Source organism: Mauremys reevesii, linkage group 1 (assembly GCF_016161935.1).
Source record: "Mauremys reevesii isolate NIE-2019 linkage group 1, ASM1616193v1, whole genome shotgun sequence".
In the NCBI taxonomy this organism is placed as follows: domain Eukaryota; kingdom Metazoa; phylum Chordata; order Testudines; family Geoemydidae; genus Mauremys; species Mauremys reevesii.
The window spans coordinates 288074714-288090200 of NC_052623.1; the positions used below are offsets into that span (position 1 = coordinate 288074714).

A 15487-nucleotide genomic window follows, 5' to 3' on the forward strand; every position below is an offset into this window, starting at 1 on the left:
TGCACTGAAGAAGAATTAAAGCTACATAAAGCTTTGGATCAGTGCATTTAGGATCCAATCTTGGAAGACAGATACAGCCTGTACTTTTTTGGCATTGTTCCTGAGTACAAAAGAAAACATTCCTCTCTATTTATACCATTTCCTGAAAGCCCAGGTGTTTGACCTGACAGCTCTTTAAGTTTCACCATTTAGGGTGGAGAGCCGTCCATGCCAGAATTCGTACTCCAGTTTTACCTGACAAGGGAGAGTGGTGTCCCTAGCAAGATCTCCGCCTTTGTCTCCAAACTGTTGTCTGAAGGGGTTGGCTGGGGATTTAGTTTGCATTTACTAACATAAATTGGTGGATGTATTATGGAGTTTTTATTAATTCTTTCTAAATGTACCTAGAGACTACGGACAGGTATAATTTGTATGATGTAAAATATAAAAGACAAATTATTAAATTATAAATTTGCATACTTTGGGTTTTCTTTAAATCTAATTCTACGACTTTTGTTGGTAGTAATTTTCTTCTCTCTGGATGAATTTTCCCTTGGTGCAGAGGACCCATGCATGATCCTCCACACCACTTAAAACGCACAGCAGGGTTGTATCGGGAAGGGCCACGGGGAACATGTCAGCCATTACATCCTCAGCTCACTGCATGAGACTTCACAAGAACCCTCATAAATTGATGCAAAGGGTTCTAATGGGAGCAGAGCTACGTGACCTACAATTAAACAGATCTAGTAGGGCACAGGAACTGCCATACTGGATCAGACCAGTTGTCCATTATATTTGAATCTTGGTAAATTCATGGCCTCAATGACTTCCTGTAGCAGTGAGTTACACAGTCTAACTCTGTGGTGTTTTGAAAAGTATTTACTCTTGTTAGTTTGAATATGCCATTTTTTAAACACCAGATCAGTAACTTCTGTTCTTCCTGTCTCATAACAGAAGAACATCATTTTGTATACTTCTATATACCCCTCATACTTGTCTTTCATCTAAGGTAAATAATGCCTAATACCTCTGTTACAAGTGGGTAGCATTTAGAGTGACCAGATGTCCCGATTGTATAGGGACAGTCCCAATATTCAGGGGTTTATCTTATACAGGTGCCTATTACCCCTAACCCTCATCCCAATTTTTCATACTTGCTAGCTGGTCACCCTACTAGTATTCTATGCCCACAGTCTGACACAGGAGTGGTCTCATACCTCAAGTTGTCAGGGTAGATTTCCCCTGCATAAAGCCACAATAACTTGAGCTTTATGCAGATAAAATTAAATTTCACTGTGTGCTTCTTGAAGTTATGTTTAAAATAGATCACTCTATGGTCCAATAGCCCTGTAGTTACCATACTGTTCAGCAGCATCAGTTTACAGGCCAGAGTATCACCAGGGAGAAGTAATAATCTTTATGTCCACTGCTTGCATCCGAAGAAGTGGGTATTCACCCACGAAAGCTCATGCTGCAAAACTTCTGTTAGTCTATAAGGTGCCACAGGATTCTTTGCTGCTTCTAAATAATCTTTATATTACCTCTAAACCTTACTGCTGGCCAATATATGCTGGCTAGCATATATATATATTGTATGTATTAATAATATATATTATTTGCACCATACATTATAGTATATATATTAGTATGCATTAAGTACAAATATTACTGTAGTTAAATAGCCTAAATTGGCCTACCCCTTTTCTATAATCCTGTACTATATATCCCATAACATCTGCATTACCTGAAGTAATTTTTGGATTAAGTAGGTAGAAAACGTGTCAGGATCAGGATTTATGAGTATTTTACCATAGCAACAGATAGGGAGTTATTCTCACAGGCCAGTACTGGAATATCCCAAAGGAAGAGGACAAGATATATGATTGTTCTACCATGGTACAAACCTAGAAGTTATCTTCACAGACCAATACCTAGACTGCTAGTATTCAGAACAAAAATAAGGAAAGGAACAGAACAACAAGTTAAGGAACCAGGCCAACTGATGGATGTAAAGAAATGTGTAACTTGCAAAATCATCTTAAAAATACTGCCAATTGAAATGTGTAACTCTGGGAACACACCTTCTGCATGAGGTGACTGTAACATCGCTGCGCAAGATTGCTTCCCAGAGACTAGTATCCTATAGGACCCTTTTCCTGAATTATATTATTATGGGATTGCAGCAATCAATCTGACTGACATTGATTATGTGGTCTCTTGAGTATATTTCATAACAAACCAAAGAGTGGCTAAGCAATTGACTATACAATTTATCATCATCTAACATTATCTTGACAACTAAAAGATAGTGCCTTGACTAGCTCCAAGTGTTTTCCCCACTCTCAACAACCTTAATTTGCCCTCTTGTGCACATGCATTATGATACAATCTTTAATTACATGATCACACACTATTTTTTCATAGGACCCCTGCTTCATTCAGTGCACAAGATGGACAGTACTCTAGGAATCAATCAAGGCTGTGTAGTAAAGGAAACTTGTCTGTAGGTTCATTGGTTGCAGAAGCTGGAAGGTTACCTATAAGTAAGGCTATGTTTATGTCATGGAGGTCTTGGAAGTCACGGAATCCCTGACTTCCAGAGCCCTCCCCAACATTCTCTGCTTCAGACCCAAGGGCTGAGGGAATCTGGAGCTGGCAGCCAGTGGGTTTCCAGGGACAGGCGATAGCAACCACAGGCAACAAGGTGACAGACTCCTGAGGGGTCCCGTCTCAGGGTTCCAGTGATGGGTGACAGCCTTGTACAGGGATGGGGGAGAACATGGGAGGGGAAGGCAGATGCCTCGGGCAAGAGACTGAGAGTGTCCCGTTTTTCTCTTTGGGAAATATGGTCATCAACAGCTATGAGGGGGAACTGGCCCCACAGCTTCCAGCCACCATGATGGCAGGGGAAACCATGGAGCCGCAGCAGCAAAAGTCACAGGCAGGTCATGGCTTCTGTGAATTTTTGTTTATTGCCCATGACCTGTCCGTGACTTCTGCTAAAAATAACCATGACAAAAATCTTAGCCTTACCTATAAGTGAATGAGGCAGGGGATTTCAGGAAGAGAAAGGAAAGTCTCATGGTTAAGGCACGGTTAATGTTGTTCTGGAGAACTAGATTCTATCCCTGCCTCTGCAACAGAGTTCCTATACGGTGTTAGGCAAGTCACTTAAACCAAAGTTTTCACAGGTAGTCATAACTGTGTGTTCCTTAATTTCTGGGTGCCCAACTTGAGACTTCAATTTGAAGAAGTACTGCACGCTCACAGCTGCAACTGAATTCAGTGCGAACTGTACTTTGAACATGAGAGTGCCATACAATGCTAAGAATTCTGAAAAATCAGGTTTCAGTTTGCTCAGATTATGCACCCCAAATTAGTGTACACTTATTATTTTGATCTCTCTGTATCTTAGCTGTAAAATGGGAAAAGTATCACCTCCTCACTGCACAGAGATCATGTGAAAATACTTAGTATCTGCATGCCTCCCAAATGCTATACTGATGAGCACCACAGAAAAGCCCATTGGGAAATTAATAATTCTGTCTTTAGAGCAGGTTTTGAATAGTGTGGGGTAAATAAGACCTCGGACAACACAATGAGCACAAGGACAAAACAACACACTGATTAGCTGCTCATTAAGTGAGCTCTGTCCATGCTGTGCACTGAATGATGCCGGGGTCTTGTGGAAAAAGCACTATGTGATGACATAATTAAAGACCAGGAGGTTGCACAGGCAACTTTAATTGAGGCACTCCTTATTTTTTGCGTGCCTGACTTTGCAACCTTAATATTATTTTAATGTAAATGTTGTGTAATATATGCAGATTATTTATATATCACACATGCTCTATACACATTTACACATATATAAATAAAATACAGTTGGTATTTTATATATTTATATTCTACTGCTTAAGTGTTCAAAGCTCTAGACATTATACTCTCCTCAGTCTATCAAGTGTATTTCTGTAACAAACAATTTCCAATGTATCCTTAGTTCACCTTGTCAAACAATACTGCTTTCCCAAGTCTGCCTCAGGGTCCTGCTGACGGATTGCTCTAATTGCAGTTGGTGCAGTAAAAAAGGCAGCCACTCCATGCTCTGCTAGCACACGGAAGTAAGCACCAGCATCTGGCGTTCCCACAGGCTTCCCCTATGGAGAGATTAATATAAAATGTCATAGGATAAAAATATTTCATAATTCCTTGACAGATCACGACTTGAACGCATAACAATAGCAATCAACACATCAACAACTGTATTTCAAAAACACTTTAGAAATACCTTTGTCAATGTACAATGAGATTATTCATTTGCTATTCCATTAATATCACAAGCTGTCATCATGTTTCAAAGTAAACTCAAAAGGTTCTGAGCTCAATCTCCAACTGTACCCAATAAGTGCTAGCTGCAGCTAGGAAAAGGTGGTGGAGGGATGTGTGTTAAAAGGAGAGCCACGAAAGAGCTGTTTCTACAATGGAGATATGGAGAGTCAATTCTGCACCAACCCTGGTCCTGGAACAGTGTAGAACAGCTTCAGAGTCCCAATGGGCTGCATAGGTGGCACGTAATGGAGGCTGGGGGAGGCTAAGTGTCCCCAAACCTCTGCTAATGCTCCCCACTACAACCCCAGCCACACTGGGGGGCTTGGAGCGCCTCTGGCCCGGCAGGCAAGAGTGGAGACAGGACTTCAGACAGAAGTGGCAGGGCCTTGTGCAGAAGGGCTGGGGCAGGGGACTAGACTCCCCAAACTGGGGGTTCACACGCCACCCATGAGGGGCTAGTTCAGCACCCAGGTGTCCCTAGAGCACAGCAGCACTCCAGCCACGTTCCCTTTCTCCCAGTTACACTGTCAGTGCAGAGGCACAGAAGGTGGTTGTGATATTCTGGGGTTCACCCAGAGCAGTAAGGGGTTCTGCAACTGCCTGACCAATAACTTTGGGGTGTCTTAATGCTGTCCTGCTATGGCTCAGGTCTCTGGTCAGCAGCCTGCCCACAAGCACAAGGCCTTAGCCTGACCGCCATCAGCCTAGTTACTCCTTGCAGGGTGATACCAACAGCCCTTCCAGTCCCAAGTCTTCCCAAAGCATCATCCCCAAATTCTGAAGTACCAGACACTAGGACTGTTCCCCTCTGATTTGTCATCCCAAAGGCATAAAACCAGCCCCCCAGTTATCAGTTCACTGTTTCACTCACACGTCACACAGTTTGCACAACAGAGACCTGCTAGGGGGTAAAAGGTTTATTTAATAGAAAAGCCACAGATTTAAAGATGAAATAGTAAGGAAAAGCAAACATAGACAAGTTCCACAGAAAATATACAAAGACACCTTCTGGCTTTGCACTTCCATATTAGATCAAATCTCTTTTCTAAAATACGCTACCTTTTCTCTTTGAACAGTTTCCCAGCATGTCCCTAGCCATAGTGGGGAATCAGTCTTGACAGACAGCCTCCTGCCTTCGAGACTGTCCCTCAAATTAAAGATGGATTTCATTTCAAATCAGGGGTAGTCAATAGACGGACCATGGGCAAGAACTGGACAGTCAGACACTTTTGAATGGATCCAAAAATCTTTTTATTTACTTAGTAGTATTATTATTGGTATTATTTTCTCTGGAGTCTGGACCTTGACTATACCTTGACCAAGAAATTTGGACTTTGACAAAAAAAATAGTTAACTACCCCTGCTTCAAACCCCTTCCATTTTAAAAGGGTTGGCAGGTTTTTTTCCTTCAGTCACTACTGCTATACAAGGTGGGGAAATACCCAATTGTCTCAATGTCTTTCCATTAACATTAATGGTCAACGATTGTCATTTCCTGGGCTGGTCATGGTCACTTGAAGCTGGTTTTGGGTAAAGAACGGGCTTGGGTTCTCTCCCCTCTTGGCTGCTCCTCCGCCTTATTGTGAGGCAATGATAAAACTGCAGTACCGATCAGGAGCACAGTTTTCTCTGTTCTTAAACACCTAGATTCATAACCACAGTATACAGAGCTGTATACATAGTTCATAGTGACTAAGTCCAGAACATCACAAGCTTTCATCAAAGACCCCACTCAATTCACTTTTATAGTACAACTATGCAGTATGCAACCAGTTGGTCCCAACTGCTCATTTTGGAGGTTCAGACCTTCTGTTCCCCCATTGGGGTGTCTGGACATGGATTGTCATGGTGGTAATGTAGAATTCAATAATGCTGGCTCTTTGCTACCCAGGATTCCCCTCACCTTGCAAAAATCCACAGCTGGCTGCTCATACTGGCTTTCTGGCCCCTTCATGCCCCTACAGCAGCACAAAAAGGCTGGAGAGGGGGGAAGGATCTGTCCCTTTGTATTTTGGTGTGCTACAATAGCAGCTTTTTACTAAGCACTGACTTTCCATATCTCAAAACATGCCAGGGGAATAGTAAACAACAGTAACCAGATGTGACAGTTTGCCCAGCCATGGCTAGGGATAAAAAGCACCAATCATTTTCTACAGTGCTGTAAATAAGGAAACCAGGTGGCAAACGATCTTCTAATAAAATTTTTATTGCTCCTGCCTGCTGCAGGGACTGAAGGTCACCATACCTGTTTGTTTTAAATGATCGAGATTAAGTAAAAACAGAGTAGCTTTTAGGCAAAGCTCTACAGCTATTGCCAGGGCCTTTTCACTAGAAAGATCACATTTAGAAGATGAACTTTCTGTATCACACAGAGCTTATATCCAAGTCAGGAGGTATATACAGCTTTCATATTGAAAATACCACTTGCATAAACATTGGACAAGAAGCCACAAGTGCAGAGCAAGCATTTGATCATTGCAAATGTCACCATGCTGCACTACGGCACTCAAACAAATGCACATTACAAACTCAAATCTCCACCATTTGGTATAAATGACAATTTAGAGTGCATTACATATATATGTACATATTGTGATTGCATTTATCTAGACGATCAAGTCAACTGTGTTAGTCTAAGTGTCTTAACCATTCAATAGCTGAGTGAAGAGCATTATGCAAGTCTATGACGAAGTCCAAGCAGCCCTTGTTAATGGATGCAACCTACAAATGTGACCTGCATCTTTTAACTGGCCACAGGAGCAAAGGGGGAGTCAAAGACCCCACTTATAGTCATTAGCAGCACATCTGATTCCTCTGTGTCTGAAGTGATTGAGTTTTACCCAAAGATGCTGTGGAAGGTCAAAACCACGGGGCTGGACTGTTGGATCAGTCATGAGATAAGAACAAGTTTCAAACATAACCAGTGCCTGTCACCTAGTATGCCACCCAAAGAGGATATCAAAGTCCTTAGGGGAACTGTCCAAACAGCTGTGACTGTGGGCTTAGTAGACTAAACACATCTTTAAACAGGGTAGATGTGGCACACTTTGCACCTTATGGTGCATATTCTGCAAAGCGACTTGTTGCCCGATGTCAGGAGGGTTGAGGCTGAACATGACTGGAAGCCAGGACAGGTCAGTCAGTTTCATGGTATCTGTTATTAAACACATGGTTTTGTTCAACTGAGTGTCTACCAGTCACAAGTGAGAAGAGCTGAGCCACACCAGGGGAGCAACATTCTATTACATAATAGCACAAGACAAGCCCAGAGTTTCTTAATGTCTGCACATTGCCTCTCCAGGAACCAGCTAGTTTGCTGATCAGGCTGTTTCTTGTCTTTCATTTACAGTGTGGCCTTAGTAAGGTGTTGCTCGAAAACTCAAGTTACGGTCCAGTGTAACACCTAGATACACAACTGAGTCATGGTCTAGCCCAAGGGTCGGCAACCTTTCAGAAGTGCTGTTCCGAATCTTCATTTATTCACTCTAATTTAAGGTTTCGTGTGCCAGTAACACATTTTAACGTTTTTAGAAGGTCTCTTTCTATAAGTCTATAATATATAACTAAACTATTGTATGTAAACTAAATAAGGTTTTTAAAATGTTTAAGAAACTTCATTTAAAATTAAATTAAAATGCAGAGTCCCTTGGACCGGTGGCCACGACCCAGGCAGTGTGAGTGCCACTGAAAATCAGCTCACGTGCTGCTTTCAGCACCCATGCCATAGGTTGCCTACTCCTGGTCTAGCCCGAGTCCACTCACGAAGATGTTAAGCTGTTTGTTGGCCTTTGTGTGGTATAGACGGAAGCAGCTAGAAACTGTCCTTTTTTTGTTAGCACTAGGTGTGACACTCTGCACCCCATAGTCATCATAGTGGTATGGTTAATGATATGATGACATAATTATGATGCATCTTGGACAAACTGTGTTGTGCGGTGTCATTGGAAATGCTATGATTTGCTGAATATAATTATCCTACTTGTATGCATGCACCATTTTGTATCTGGAGTTATGAATATTGACTATCAGTATTTCAAATGTGATTGCACCTAGGTGAAACCCACAAACCAAGATGCTTCCAGTCTAGACGGCCGATAGTGAAGAGTCTATTCAAGGTAATGGGCCATTAAGGCAAACAACAGGCCTTGGGAGAAGCTTATCCCCGACCTGGTGAGCCTTCCGGGTGATGCTTCAGTCTGCCTATGAATAATGGCTGCTTTGACTCAGCAAAGCATGCAAAGGCATGTGACTAGACCATATGATACTCAACTCCATTTTGGTACACCTCTACCTCAATATGACGCTGTCCTCGAGAACCAAAAAAATCTTACCGCGTTATAGGTGAAACCACGTTATATTGAACTTACTTTGATCCACCGGAGTGCGCAGCCCCTCCCCCCCCTAAGCCCGGGTCACTGCTTTACCACATTATATCCGAATTCGTGTTATATCGGGTCGCGTTATATCAGAGTAGAGGTGTACCTGTATTCTTCTACAAACTGGGCTGGCAACTTGGCTTGGAACTTGGCTTCATAGGGAAGAAACTATAAAAGGGGGGAGTGACTTCACCAATCAGCCTCACTCAACACCTGGAAACACCTTCAAAACAAAGACTGAACTGAGGGAAGTGCTGGCCCCAGGTTGAAAGAAAGGATTCCTGCCTGTGTATAACACATCTACAAACTGCTTGTACTATCTAAAAGGGTCAGACCCTGTTTGATTCAAATCCTGTTTAGTGTATGAGATTTAGGTTGTGTTTTGTTTATTTCTTAAGTAATCTTCTTTGATCTGTTTACTATCACTTATAATCACTTAAAATCTCTCTTTCTGTAGTTAATAAATCTATTTTATATCCTTTACCTAAAACAGTGTGGTTTGAGTGAAGTGAAAAATCTCAGCTCAGTTAACAAAGGCTTTGTGCATGTCCTCTCCATATCAAGGGAGAGCGGACTGTGTAATAAATTCATACTGGTTGAGCTTTTGACCATGGCAGGACAGTACAGCTCTGGGGTTAGGGGCTGGGAATATTCTGGCTGGAGACTCTCTATTGTTGGTTCATGTAGTGACTGGCCAGAGCATTCATGAACATAGCTGGGTATGGTCCCTGCCTGTGGATGTTGGTGAGAGTGCAAGCTTGGAGGGGGTTGCAGCTTGTCACAACATCACTGTGTGAGAGGGAACCCAGACTGGTATGGCAGAGGGATCAGCGGTACCCCAGTTCTAGTTTGCACTCTGGGGGGACCCCTCAGACCAGGTTTATGTCTCCACTTTTAATAATAATGAGTCATCTCTTTCATATCTGCACTCAGAAAGGAGTGCCGGAACCTACATAAAAGGGGGGGCCCTCAGTGCTGGAACAATGGCTTCACCTCTGCCCCAAGGTCCCACTCCTCCTCTTCCCCCTGAGGCCCCGCCCCCTGGCCAGGCCGGAAGCTGGAACCAGGCTGTAGTAAGAGCTGCCCACCCAGGGAGTCCGGGCTGCTGTGGGGAGCCCCAGACCCTTCACCTGCCCTGGGTGGGGGGCCAGGGTGCCCAAGAGCAGACCCTGGTCCATGTCCCAACCTCCACTGCCACCCAGGGCAGATGGAGGGTCCGGAGCTCCCCACAGTGGCTCAGGTTCCCTGGGCGGCTCTTGCCAATGACCGGCTCCCAGCCTGGCAAGGGCCTTGGGGAGGGGAAAGGAGCAGCAGGGGGCAGAGCCCCATGATAATTGGAAGCTAAGATCCATCTCAGCCCCCTCTCCCGCCCACACACACACACACACACACACGAAGACGCTGGCACTGCCGTGAAGCACCACCCCTGAAAAGCGGGTGGGCATGGCCCTCCCACTATTAAAAGTGAGGGAGCCATGGTTTCCCTAACTCCCCGCTGGTTCTGGCACTCCTGCACTCAGAACTTCTAGGTGACAAATCCTGGTCCTGTACTGCCAAGCAGATGACACCTTTGTAGTTAAAAGAACTGGCACTGGTATTAGGAAGGTTGTAGGATAAACATAAAATTAAAGAATTAAAGTTAGCTTATTGGTTAAGGAACTATATAAGTGTTTAAAGGAAGGCCCTGACTAGCAAGTAGAAGGAAGGCCATGAAAATAATGAGTTATAAGGCTAAAAGGAATGAAGTAGGGAGAATGTCTGATTCAAAGACTAAATAATGAGATAAGGGAAAGTTTCTAAAAAGAAGACCTTTAACCGACACAGGTGACTGCAGATGTCTTTAAATCAAATAAAGAGAATCTGTCTTAAAATGAGCTAACACAGATCTTCCCACCCCACATACAAGTCTTATCCTCTATGTGAACCCAGGTGCAATGGGAAAACAGCTGAACAGCAAGAAGGAAGGGAGGAAAGTGCTAGACAGGAGATACTGGTCTAACACTCAGCTCAGGACACAAGTCCGATAGCTTTTCAGGCAAGGATGACACTAAATTTCCTCTGGGAACTATCCACTATCCATTCTTTTCCATCTTATCAATTTCTCTATATCAGTATTTTCCTGCTCACTCCTATGCCAATCTATTATCCTGCTGACCTCTTCTGTCTCTCTAAGCATTAGGACCCTGCTCTCTTCTGTTTCCCTTCCCCAAGTGCCACTTCCTCCTTGGGCATTCCCTCCAAAAATGGTCAGGGCTATCACAATGCCAGCATCCATCCGCTTCCTCACTTTGATCCCACATCCATCATAATCTGGGCTGATATTTCCATGGGAACTTGCACTGGGCCTAAATCTTCACAGCCTCCTTAAGCTGATCCAGTTCATCCCATAATTCTAACACTCCCGACACCGTCTATATGACCCGTGACTCATACGATGGTGTCTCGACCTCCCTTCTCTTCTTCCAGAGAATGGACATACATCCTAGCACCAGTACCTTGAAAACTAAAACTTCCAGTCTCCTCCCCAGTTCCATCTCTATAGCTAGTTTGATAGTTTCATCTAATCTTTGGGTCTTCCCCATCCGGAGCTGTAGTTGCATCTCCCCACTAAAAACGTAACTGACTAACTGATCTCAGGCTAAAGCATCTTGCATCTCAGGGCCTGCTTATGGGAAAGTGATCACAACCAATCTCTGGCTTCTTCCTATAGTTGAGAAAAGCTGTCCAAACTCAACCAGTGCATGCTGCAGGCTCCAAAGAATGTGTAAGGGCATCTGTTAAGACACTTATAGTCCTGTCAAAGCTTACTGCTAAATCCTCATCCTCTCTGTCTTTCTCTATGAGCAACAGGCTCAGGAACTTCAGCTTAGTGTACTCAGCTCACTCATTCAGACTGGCCGCCATTTCAAACCGTGCATGCCAATCACTCCACTTTTGTTGCTCTCTACTATATGGGGCTGGGTTAAATACAGGCCATGCTGCCCTTCTTGGAGCTGGCATAGAATCAGAGAAGATTAGGGTTGGAAGAGACCTCAGGAGGTCATCTAATCCAACCCCTTGCTCAAAGCAGGACCAATGCCAACTAAATCATCCCAGCCAGGGCTTTGTCAAGCCGGGCCTTAAAAACCTCTGATGGAGATCCCACTACCTCCCTAGGTAACCCATTCCAATGCTTTACCACCCTCCTAGTGAAATAATTTTTCCTAATATCCAACTTGGACCTCCCCAACTGCAACTTGAGACCATTTCTTCTTGTTCTGTGATCTGCCACCACTGAGAACAGCCGAGCTCCATCCTCTTTGGAACCCCCCTTCAGATACTTGAAGGCTGTTATCAAATCCCCGCCCCCTCACTCTTCTCTTCTGCAGACTAAATAAGACCAGTTCTCTCAGCTTCTCCTCATAAGTCATGAGCCCCAGCCCCCAAATCATTTTCATTACCCTCACTAGACTCTCTCCAATTTGTCCACATCCTTTCTGTACTGGGGGGCCCAAAATTGGACGCAGATGTGGCCTCACCAGTGCCAAATAAAGAGGAATAATCACTTCCCTTGATCTGCTGGCAATGCTCCTACTAAAGCATACCTGACCCTCTTACCAGGAGTGCACTCTCCTTCCAAGTCACTCATTTTCTTCCCTTCAAATGTTAACAAAAAGAAACCTCTCTACAATTAACAACAGTTTAGCTTTTAAATAATGGTCCGGATCGCAGACTTCCACTTGCCTCACTTGTAAGATAACCACCACAAACCCAATTGTGGCATCAATTTATGTTAACCACCCCAAACTTTGTGCTGCACACATGTGCTGGTTGATGTCCTAGGGTAGGAACACCTTCATAATTTGTTGAGGGATGAAATGAGAACCTGCTTGTGGTCTCTTTCCTCCTATGTATGTAAGCACAACGAATGTCACTAAATTGGTGATCAAACGTCACAAAAAGGCCTACAGGTCAGCAAAACAATGGCAAAAATGGCCCCTTTCAAGTCAAACCAGACACTGGCCCCTCATTGCATATAATGCAGTTAAATATCAAGGGTTTATCCAGCACAAAATGCAACTACCTCACAAAGATCCTATGAACTGATAAAACTGACTGGAGGAAATATAAGTTGACTGAAAAAGCCATCGCTCCAAGATCAACAGATAAACCCATCTTAGCAGTCTTCCATCCAAAACAAGGCCTGGCAACCTATGCCAAAGGTGATATGAAGAGTCCTATACAAGTACTCCCTAACACAACCCCTAATTCCATCGCCATCCAGGTCAGCGACTTGATGGTAGTGAATGTCTATAAACCTCCATTAACGAACTAGCCCTCTCGCAGTGCTTCCACCTTCAAGCCACCCCACCATCACATAGACGACTTCAACAGCCACCACAATTTGTGGGGCTATGACACCAATGATTGCACAGGAGAAAAACTGTCATCACAGGCAGTGGCAGAAGACCTTTGCCTGCACTACAATGCTAAGGAGCACGGCACTTTTAGGTCAGCACACTGACAAAATGCTGTACGCCTGACCTGTGCTTTGTATTGCAAGAGAACAACAGCCACCTTTTGCCATCAACAAGGATAGTATTTGACAACTTTCCCAACAGCCAACACAGACCCCTTGTGATTCAGGTCAGTCTCCAGATCCTGCTATTTCGAAGCCTCAGTTGAAACGTTCAGAAAGCAGTATGTCCAAAATATGGCAGGCATAGAGAAATTTATGAAGTGCATGCCTCCAACCTCTGCCAATTATCATCACCTCATTAGCCTAATAACAGCTGCCAAAGCCAATATTCCCAGGTGATACAGAAAGGCTTTCACCACCTGCTGGACATTAGAGAGCAAAGAACTGCTTTGGCAGTATAAGGCAAAAGAAAAACTGCATACAGCAAAAGCCTTGGGCCTTTCCCTGCAGCCATATTAGGAGAGCAGCAGCCATGAGCCAAGAAGCTGAAAGTCACATCCTCACATTCCTTCTCAATTCTATCAAAACAATGTAATATTGGGCTGGTAAGAAGGCACCCTTGCTAATAGTGCCCACCATCACCAGATAAGCAAGGAATCTCTTAAGATGTTTAAAGAAAACTTTGTTTGATAGCACTCTGTCTGGCAAGGAATCACTTATCAATAGTTCTGATTGTAACACCCATATTTCCATTGTTTTTGCCTTTATGGTTCCTACTTTTCTATTGTTTATCTGTATGATCTCTGTCTGGTTCTTTGATTGTTTCCATCTGTTGCATAATTAATTTTGCTCAGTGTAAATCAACTATGGTAGTGGGGTCTGATTAGTTAAATAATTGTTTCATAATGGGCTAGGATTGTTGAAAATTACCTTTTTATACTACTTTGGTTAAGGTACAGCTAAGCAGGACTCAAGTTTCACTATATAAAATGGGTTCAAAAGGAAGCTCTTTGGGACCAACTCCAGGACACAGCCCCAAGATCAGAGCTGCCAGACTTCAACACTCTGCCAGTCACACTATGCAGAAGCTGGAGTCCTTGGATGACCTGATCCTGGCTGGCCAGCAGGAACACTTCATCTGCCTTATTGGGATTGGTGAGCATTGTATGCTTAGCGTGTGCATTCTGTTTTGGTAATTGTTAACAAAAAGAGGTTAAGGATATTACTGCGTAAGGCTCTTTCACTGGTAAAAAGATCCTGCAAACCCACAGAAGAGTACACCCTGAGCCCTAGGAATTGGATATGGGTAGGTGCCTTTCCCCCAGAGCCCTAGGAACTGGGAACGGGTGGGGATGCCTAAGTCAACCCTTGAGCCCTAGAAACTGGGTAAAAGTGGATGCCCTGGAGTGTGTGGGTATCAGTGTCTGATCTTTATAAGGGAACAACTTTTACCACATACTAAGCCTACATGTAGCTAATGTTTGGCTGAAGAAGATGATGGTTTTAACAGCGTTAAACATAACATGAAGAAAAGTAGATAATGTGATGATAGTTACATTATATTTGAATTTTCGTGTCTCAGTATTACTGAGGAAAGTCCATAGCCAAAACATGTCACTTGTTTTCAGGTGTTAGTAAATGAAAGCATGAGGCCAGGGAAACTACAGAGACATTTAGAAACTGAACACCCAGAATTCAAAAAACAAGAGCAGCAATTTTTCTTTTGGAAACAAGAAGAATTAAAGCTTGGGGGAGTGGCAGGGATGAGAGAAGTCATGTATAAAGAAGCAACTGTTCCTCAAAAATGCTTTAAATGATCTTGTGTTGTGGCCAGGTGAATTGCAAAAGGTAAGTCTGCACACACCATTTACCAAACAATTCAACTTCCGGCAGCAATAGACGTGTAAAATTATGACTGGGGAACAAGTAGCCATGGTACTGATAACCATTTTTATGTCAAATAATACCATCCACCGACACAATGATTATCTTGCAGAAAACATCCAAAAGCAGTTGACAAAACAAGTTAAGAAGAGGCAATAGGCAATTAGGGTTGGAAGAGACCTCAGGAGGTCATCTAATCCAACCCCCTGCTCAAAGCAGGGCCAACGCCAACTAAATCATCCCAGCCAGGGCTTTGTCAAGCCAGGCCTTAAAAACCTCTGATGGAGATCCCACCACCTTCCTAGGTAACCCATTCCAATTCACAGACATCGCCTACATGGCTCAGCTTCTGATGCATATGGGATTTGACAAAGCAGGTATAATAGTTGAAGACTTATTTTGCAAAGAAATCCCAAGCTGAACAACTAGTGAGAAAATTTTCAAGATCCTTGATTAATTCATACTGGTTGAAGATCTTAACTGGACTACATGTGCTGGGCCGTGCACTGATGGGGCA

The 15487-nt window shown here is 43.5% G+C and overlaps 1 protein-coding gene across 2 annotated transcripts in view; it reads right to left on the reverse strand.

The window, feature by feature from the left end:
• ACSS3 (acyl-CoA synthetase short chain family member 3) overlaps positions 1–15487 on the reverse strand; it is a 119250-nt gene that overhangs the window by 66834 nt on the left and 36929 nt on the right. For both annotated transcript variants that reach the window (XM_039520722.1, XM_039520720.1), the window contains exon 8: positions 3988–4139. In XM_039520722.1, coding sequence (XP_039376656.1) covers positions 3988–4139 — 152 coding nt within the window. The remainder of the gene's footprint in view (positions 1–3987; positions 4140–15487) is intronic.